This window comes from Diceros bicornis, chromosome 32 (genome assembly GCF_020826845.1).
Source record: "Diceros bicornis minor isolate mBicDic1 chromosome 32, mDicBic1.mat.cur, whole genome shotgun sequence".
Lineage (NCBI taxonomy): Eukaryota > Metazoa > Chordata > Mammalia > Perissodactyla > Rhinocerotidae > Diceros > Diceros bicornis.
The window spans coordinates 5,935,968-5,944,848 of record NC_080771.1 but is presented as its reverse complement, the minus strand read 5'-3'; the positions used below and the strand labels follow the sequence as shown (position 1 = coordinate 5,944,848).

General features: G+C 46.2%; 1 protein-coding gene across 2 annotated transcripts in view; it reads left to right on the top strand.

Annotated features, from left to right (window-relative positions):
- The first annotated feature begins 369 nt into the window (after positions 1–369).
- TOX3 (TOX high mobility group box family member 3) overlaps positions 370–8,881 on the top strand; it is a 104,555-nt gene continuing 96,043 nt past the window's right edge. For both annotated transcript variants that reach the window (XM_058527798.1, XM_058527797.1), the window contains exon 1: positions 370–849. In XM_058527798.1, the coding sequence (XP_058383781.1) occupies positions 763–849 (87 nt within the window). In that variant the 5' untranslated portion in view covers positions 370–762. The remainder of the gene's footprint in view (positions 850–8,881) is intronic.

The following is an 8,881-nucleotide window of genomic DNA, read 5'->3' as shown; positions in this document are numbered from 1 at the left end:
GCGGGGACAAAGAGGACCGGAGCGGGAAGGGGGGCGAGGTGGGAAGAAGAGGGGCCCCGGCGAGGGGGAGGCCGAGGCGCGGGCGACGGGGAAGGCGAGGGCTGCGCGGGGCGCGGGCGAGCGGCGAGGGGCGGCGCGGGGCAGGGGCCGGGGCGGGGCGGGGTCGGCGCGCCCGGAGGCGGTCCGGGCCGAGGAGCGCACCGGCGGGGCGGGCGGCGCGCCAGCTGCCCGCGGTGGGAGGGGCCGAGCGGCGGCGGCGGCGCGGGGAGGGGACCGGCGGCGAAGGCAGGAGGGGGAGAGAGGGGAGGGGCCGGGCCCCTTGTCTCCGCGGCTCCTCTCCTCAGTCCGCCCGGGGAGGAGGAGGAGGAGCGGGGCCAGCCGCCGCCGCCGCCGCCGCCGCCGCCGTCCCAGCCTCGCCCCGCGCACCTGAACTCGCCGCGCCGCCCCGGCCCCCGCGCCGCGCCCCGCGCCCCGGGCGCCCGGCCCGCGCGCAGCGCTGCCTCGGTGCCCCGGCGGGGCGCGTCCCCCGGGCCGCCTCCCGCTCTCCCGCGGCTCGCGTGGCCGCGCCTTTGTGTGCGGCGGCCGCGGCTCGCGGGCTCCTCCGGCTCCGGCCGCGGCGCCCCTCCGGCCCCGACTCCCGCGCGCCGCCCCCGGGCAACCCCGGCCGGGCGCCCCCGACGGTGGATCTAGCGGCTTCGAGGAGGCGGGCACCGGCCCCGGCGAGCCCCAGTCTCGGCCCCCGGCCCCGGGCCCGGCTCCGGCATGGATGTGAGGTTCTACCCCGCGGCGGCCGGGGACCCCGCCGGCCTGGACTTCGCGCAGTGCCTGGGGTACTACGGCTACAGCAAGGTGACCGGGCCGGGCCGGGGCCGGGGGGCGGCGGGGCGCGGGCCACCTCCCCATCCCGGGCGCGCCCCGCGCCCTGCTCACCGCCTGCTGCACTTTTCTTTTCCGTCTTTCCGCCCCTCTCCACTCCTTTCCCTTTGCGCCTTCGTCTCTGTCCAACTCTCTCCCTCCACTCTTTCTGCCCCCTTCCCACCTCCCCCCCTTTTTGTCCATCTGCCGGCGCTCCCCTCTGCCCCTCCACCTCTCCTCCCCCATCTCCTCCCGCCCCCTCGCCGCAACCCCGCACACTCTCCTTTGCTGCCCCAAAGAAGCGAAGAGCAGCCCGAGACTGAAAGGGGGGACTTGCGTGTGATTCTTTGTTGTTAGTAAACACGGTCGCAGTCCTTTGAGTTTGGGGAGGGGGCGACGCCGGAGTCCCTGAGCTCGTGGTCCGATGACCTCGCCGCCCCCCTCCCAGTCCATCTTACATCCCCCACGCACTCGAGAGCTGGTCCCGGGGCCGCTTAGGGAAGGAAAGGAACAAACTTTTGAGCGTGCCCTGGATGGGGGGCGGGGGGCGAAGTGGTGGGAGCCCCGCAGGTGGCCTTTGCTGCCCTCTCGCCAGGGCGCTTTGGACCACAGAACGGAGGTGCCCGCCCCTCCCTGGTTAGCGCAAGTGGCTTCTCATCTTTTCATTTTTGGGGGTGGGGTAAGTTTTGCATTTCGGGGAGATCAGAATTGGAGACCTCCACACCACGCCCTGGGTCACCCCACCTCCTCCACCTTCCCCTGCGCCAACTTTGAGGACCGAGCGTTTCAGGTGGCCGAAGGTGGATCTCCGAAGGGCGGCTGGCGCAGTTCCGAGCTGCGAGTCGGTGCCGGTGCCGGTGCCGGAGCCGCAGCCCCTGGGCCGGGGCGGCGCGGGCTCGCGTGCTCCATCCTTTCCGAAGCCCCCGGGGCCGGGCTTTGGAGGAAACATCACCCCGAGGGCGAGATGCAGAGAAAGCGCTGTGCTCTGGACGTGCCTTTTGAATGTGGTTTTTCTTTCTCCTTCCCCCTGCTGCCGCCCCCCCTTTTTCTTTCAAATCGTAGTTTGTTTATGATTGCTTGGATAACAGAGGAGGAACTAGGGAGCCTGCTGAAAGAAAGGTTCTATACAAAACTAATGAATAGATAACAGGAAGAGGAGGAATTGTATCTGTAGTGAGGAACAGTTTGCTGTGCCCCGTGCGTGATGGAAGCTTGCGTTCCTGTTTGTTGATACTCGGTTCCCAACTCCAGTGCTGGAGTTTGTGAAAGACCATTAGGGTTTCTCTTTCTCACTGGTGTCAGCATCGCCCAGCCCCGCGCCTGGCACGGAGGGGCCTCCCAACAAGTGTAGAACGAAGGGACATTATTCAGTGTGTTTTAACTCTTGGGTGGTGGGCGGCGTCCATGCTCTCAAAATTCCAAGAGTGATACGTTAAGTGTTGAAAGAGAAGCCAGAAAAGGCCTATCCTTGTAGCCGGAGTTAGGGGTTAGTTTCTGTCCTCTGATTTTGGATTTATTTAGGTTATTAAATGCTTTAAAAAGTCCCCCATGTATGCTCAGTGAGGGACTTAGCCTAATTAAGTATGTAGTGTTTCTGAGAGTTCATCTAATTGTTCCAGTGGGGTATTATTTATCTCCTTACAACTTAGCCTGTGTATGCAAGCCTTGTATAACTGGGCATGCTCTTATTTTTGGAAGCCATTACCTTGCCTAATGTAACTACTTCTTTCTCTGAGTTAAGATCAGCAACACTCGAATGACACCAAAATAGAAACCTTTTGTGCTAATCCAGTCACTGCAATGCGTGGCAAATCTCTCTGTTCACTAAAATCCCAAGGGTACTTCAAGGGACCAGAGGAAATTGTGGGTGTTTTGTATGTGTCTCTTTTTATTTTTTGAGAAAGGCTATTTTGAGTCAATTTAAACTCAGAACATTTATTTCAGGGAGGGTATAGAAAGCTTGAAAACAGACATTATTTATTGAGGCGCTTGTTCAACTCCAGGAGGGAGGATGCAGTATTACTGTCATATTTCCTTAATGCGGCTATTTGCCTGAAATAACTTGGTTTCTTAGTAAGTCAGCAATTTGGTCGTCATAAGGGCTGTGTGTACCCAACTTATGAAAGTTAGACACAGCACTTAATATTGATAGAAATCAAATTGTACTTATTTTAAGGAATGTTTGCATCCTTAATTCCTTGCAGATAAAAATATAATAATCTTTAAATTGAGCCAAAATACTGTATTTTCCTACTCTTAATTTCAGAAGTGAAACACCCAATTTTATTCCCCGTAATTTTTCTTTATAGGGAGAATGTAGTAGAAGAGGAAGTATTAACTTTACGGGTATAAAACAGCAAGTGCTAATTAAAGGTTTATAGCATTTTGTTTCACAGCTAACTTGTGTGTGTGAAGTAGTGCTATTCAGTGCAGTTTTATATTGAAAATGTAAAAACTTGCATACAAAGACATGCATTTATTTTATTTGAAAACACCTGTAATTATTAATCTCTGAAGACTTAACTTTTGATTATATGTATTATCTTTCTGGATGAGAAATGATGGATTTCAAAGAAAGTATGTTTCTGCCCTTTCTTGTTTTAATGACCATCTGGGAAACTTTAGAAGAAATATAGAACCTTCCACTTCAGGCTTCACAAGTGAAAAGTTAGCGCTCATCTTTAAATTTATTTACAAACCGTGGATAATAGGGTTTCATTCATTTCTCTCTTTAACAAATGACCAGGGTCCTTTGTATAAATTATATGCATGTGTATTATCTTTACATTCTGTGAGTATATGGATCCTTTTTAAATGTCAGCGCTCATGAAAGTGTACTCTGTCTATGGAGAATGGATGAAAGAGTTTTGAGGGTTCAAAAGTCGTTGCAAGTAGGAGAATAACTTCAAATAAAATATAGCCAGGATCATTAAAATCAGTTAATAATTCATGAACCAGCCACTGATGTATAAACTTAAAGTCATCTCTATTTTCTAAGGGCTAATTTCCATTTTAATTTCAAGTGGAAAATCTACTGTTTGAACATTTCTTTTTCTGATGTGACTAAAAAATTAAACTAACACCTATATTAAAAAAAAAAAAAGCCTTATGTTATTAAAGTGAATTAGTGACCCATTGTCTGTATACCTTGAATTTTTCTTTCCCTGGGTTCAATTTGTCTTTTCACTGGTTAAGAAGATAATATGCGACATATCAATTGGCTTGTAGTGGTTGGAAGTCTTCCCACCCCAAATTAAACTATTGTATTTCACATCGGTGTAAGCGAAATGAAATCACACACAGTGGGTTAATAATGAACTTGGACTACACTCTAGTTACTAGCTTTTTCTGCATATTCTTAGGGGGTCTTTCCCCCACTTTGAAAATATGGCTATTGACTTCTTTTCCCATGTAGAATAGTCATATGCTGTTTTTACTTCATCAGTTCCAAATCTTGCTTTCTAATTATAATATGTGTTATTGATCACTCTGCTTAATTAAGATGTTCTGATGTGACTGCTTTCACACCACCTCATTGGGCCTCGACATTGGCTAGCTTGAAGAGTAAGGGGACCTGGAGGGTAATTTGTCACTTGTCTATCTTATTGGAGACCCTGGTTCAAATTGAGAACATATTGAGAGGGGGCTTTGATTGAAACTCTTCTTAAATTGATACCTTGCATTAGCTTGAGAACTAGTAGTTTCATTTGTAGGGTCTGGAGTATGGGGGTGTTGGACCTTAGACCAGAGATCATATTCTCAAAATGTCTATAGGGACAGCCAGTTAACCTACATGAAGATAGAGTTTGTGGTCGAGTGGAGAATACGCCCCATTTAAAGGGAGCATTAGTTCAGCATTAGTAGATTGTTGCCAGGACAACATTAGGGTCCAGCATCTCCACATTTTGCGATTATTTTTTTAAGAGAATGATAAATTGGGTTTTGATGTGAAATATTCTAAATTTTAAATATTGGCAGCAAATTAGTTAATTGAAATCATTATGTGGGACCCTCAAAACATGCTTATATACTGCTTCTTTGCAACTTTTGTCTTAGACAAACTCATGCACATGAGGATTCAAAAATCATTTTTAATAAGTCATTTATGGTTTATGTTCAATTATGTGGACTGTTCCACTCTCATGTCCAACTGTATGGTTTGTTAGTTGAGTGAGTGGAGGAAGTAGAATCTAACCACTTTCAATGTAGTTCTAATCTGCTAATTTGGATTCTATCATTCACTAATTTTATGGTCTCAAGTCAGTGGAATAGTTCTAGATGAGAGGTTGGCAAACTGCAGCCCACAGGTCACATCTGGCTCGCTGCCTGTTCTTGTATGGTCTGTGAGTTAAGAATGGTTTCTATATTTTTAAATGGCTGAAAGAAATCAAAAGAATAATAATATTTCATGACTGTGAAAGTTACGTGAAATTCACATTTGTGCCCATAAATAAAGTTTTATTGGAACATGGCCCCCCTCATTTGTTTCCGCATTGTCTGTGGCTGTTTTCATCCTACAGTGGCAGAGTTGAGTAGTTGCAAAGCCTAACCATTTACAATTTGCCCCTTTACAGAAAGTTTGCTAACCTTTATTCTAGATAATCAGACCACTTGATGGTACCATGATCTTGCTTTGTTCCAAGCCTCGGCAGTAGAAAGAAAATCTAGTTAACAAGATGGAATAACTGGAAAGATTACTGTCTCAGAGAATGTTTTTCAGAATGCTTCTAGAACAGTGGGTTCTCGGTCCTGGCTATACATTAGCCGTTAGCTGTGGTTGGGTGGGAGACGGCTTGTAAAAGATGAGCCTTAACCCAGACCAGTTCAATAAGAACCTTTGGGGATGACTTCAGGCAGCAATGTTTTTAAAAGCTCCCCTGGTGATTCCAATGTGCAGCTATGGTTAAAAACTCTTTTAGGCTGAGGATCCTGCTTTGGAGTGAGCAACCTCAAGGGGCAGTAAAACTGGACAAAGAAGTTTGTGATTGCTGGAAAGAAGACAAGACTTAGGGCAGAATTATTGGTTCCAGGTTGACACTCAAGGCCTTTTTAGGACCTTGGCAGGTCCTAAGCACCATTGGTCTGGGCTCCCCTCCACCAGACATTAAAATGTATCTATATCCTGCATTTAATGTAATATGATATGACACCATATCTGAGTTGATTATCAATCTGATATTGATTAGTTGACTAATATTTGCATTTTGTTGGCATTTAGTTAAGCATCTATTAGTTTTAATTTGTAGTTTGTGTTTTATAGCCAATTAATTTTTTTCTCACATTTTAAACATTTTTGTAGGCCCTTGAGAAGCTTGTAGTTCTAGGTGTCCAGTCTATAGTGATTAGTGGATAAAATCATCCTGGTGACATTAACTAGAGGTCCATAAACTCCCCATTTTGCCACCCCAAACAGTGGGATGTTGATGAAAAACGCTGTGTTCGGTAGAGACTAACATACAGTTAACCAAAGAAAATTAATTGTAGTCGTTTTAGATGAAGTCAGTGACTATGTGGCAACAACATTCAAAGTATGCGTAGATATTTCAAGAACTATCTGTTTCAGGTCACAAGCTGTCAGGGGGATGCTGAATCCACTTCAGGACTTGTTTTGTTTAATTTGCATCAGTATTTAAAAAAATTCGATTAGTTGTCTGTATCTAAAAATCTTTGCATATAAATCAGGGTTTCCAGCTTTTCTGTAGACATAATGATAAATTTGGCAGTACTGGACCTGTACTCTCACATGGCAACATCTGCTCATTGCCCTTCAGATGGCCATGAACTCCACAGGTTATCATGGTCCTCTCTGCTCCCTGTTTCTCATCCTTAGCCCTCTGTGTTCCTCGCAGGTCCTGGGAGGCTTTGAGTTTGAAAATTTTGGTTAAGAAGAGATGAAATTGAGTGACAAATGATGCTCAAACCTAGTGAAATGAGGTCACTGTCATTGGAGAAATACAGACCCAGTGTTCCTTATGGCATCTAGTATCATACCATACTACATATAGAATGGAAATGGAAAAAAGTAGTTTGTGATCATATCATAGAGCGATGTGTTTCAAACTTCAGTGTGCACAAGAATCACCTGGAGAGCTTTTTATAACACAGACTGTTGGACCTTACCCCTAGAGATTCTGATTAGGTCTTGAGTGGGACTTCCAGGTGATGCTGATGTTGTGCTGTGAGTAGCATGGCGCAGAGGACCTTCAGTGGTTAGGTCGAGTTTGTTCTTTGTATGTTTATCAGTTAGAATGCTTTGGGCTGCAGGTAACAGAACACTCAACAAACAGTGGCATAAACCAGAAGGGCGTTTGTTTACTTACAAAGAAATCTTTAGGTAGGCAGTCTCAGGCATTTTTGGATGGTTCAATCATGTCTTTAAGGATCCTCTTTCCTTTTTATTCTGCTCTCCTTGGAGTTTTAGCAGTCTCCTCATGGTCACAAGTTGGTTGCTGTAGCTCTAGGCATCACGTCTTCACATGAAAGCATGCAAAATGGGAAGCAAGGTAGTGGTGGGGGTGGGAGTGATAGCAAGGAGCACCATCTCCTTCTGTACATCTCTTATTAAGAAGGAATAACTTTCTTGGAAACAGCTCCATGAGACTCTTTTATCTTATTGATTAGAGATGGATCACATGCCCACCCTAGGCCAGTCATTGATAAAGAAGAAGGAGATTGCTATGATCAGTTTAGGCTAATCCCATGTCATCCCCTGGGGCTGGACACCCTGTCACGTGAGCATAATTGATGTTACACTCTGGTAGCAAGGAAGTAGGCTGTTGGAAAGACAACCATGATTACTACTGAGCACATTTGAAGAATTTTGAGTGGGCCAGTGGTGTGATTGGAGTTGTACTTTGTGAAGATGGAGCTGACTTTTGATTAGATTAGCATAGGGCCTGACAAGAGATGGGGGGACCAGGGAGGATGCCACTACCCAGTCGAGATAAAGGTGAGAGAAGGAAGGAGGTGTGAAGGATTTGAACTTCCAGTCTGTGAAGGAGAGGAGGGCACTGAACAGAGCATCTCTGTACCTTAGGAAGGGAGAAAGAGGAGCCAGAGATAACTTAGGGTGTTTGAACTTGGGGCCTGGACGAACGGTAGGACCTTGAACAGAAGCAGATAGGTCAGAGGAGAAGCCGGTATTGAAGGAAAGATAAAGCTGATTTTGGATATTTTGGTGGCGTATTCCCAGGGAGATATCAAGTTGGCACCTGCACCAGTGCACTGAAACTCGAGAGAGTGCTCAGGGCTGAAGAACCAAAGGCAGTCTTCCTGTGTAAGGTACAGTGATGAAAATGGACGTGACTCCCCCAAGAGTGAGGAGACAGGAGTTGCAAGGACACGTTCTCAGTCTTGATGGTTGGTTGGTGTTTGCTAGTTCAGCTTCTCAGTTAATGAGGCAATAATTTAGGAGGTAATGAGTGGAACCGAGAAAATTTGGAAATCTACTGTACCGTTACAACAATAGTATAAAAAAGGAGTGTGTACATGTGTGTACATGTGTGTGTGTCTGCATGATGATATATCCTATCTTAATAGTTATTTGGAAAGAAATGTATAATTGTTATTAAGTGGGAATGATGCAAAATTTGCAATAACATAATTTCAAACCATATCAACCATTTATGAATTAAAACACTTCATGTTTCTTTCTTTATATAAGAGGGGCAATTTCAAATTGGGTTTTGTGACATGTTAATGATGTCACAAGTATCTTGGAGAATCTGTTTTGAGTGTGGTTAAATATGGAAGGACAGGATTTTTTGCTCAGCATGCTTATAAATTCAATGTATTTTGAAGGTGGATTCAGCTCTTTAAGAAAAAAACCCTGTTTAAAATATAAGGAATAGAGGCTTTTATTCAAGGTCTGCATGAGCTTCTGACAAGTTTTATCTTCTCCCTTTGTAGTAGATCATTTTATTTTCTTTGTTTCCTAGGTTTGTATCCTTAATCCCTTCCTCAGGGAGGCCATGTTCTCTTAAATATGTTCCATGCTTGTGTGAAACACATCAGCCATTGGAAAATG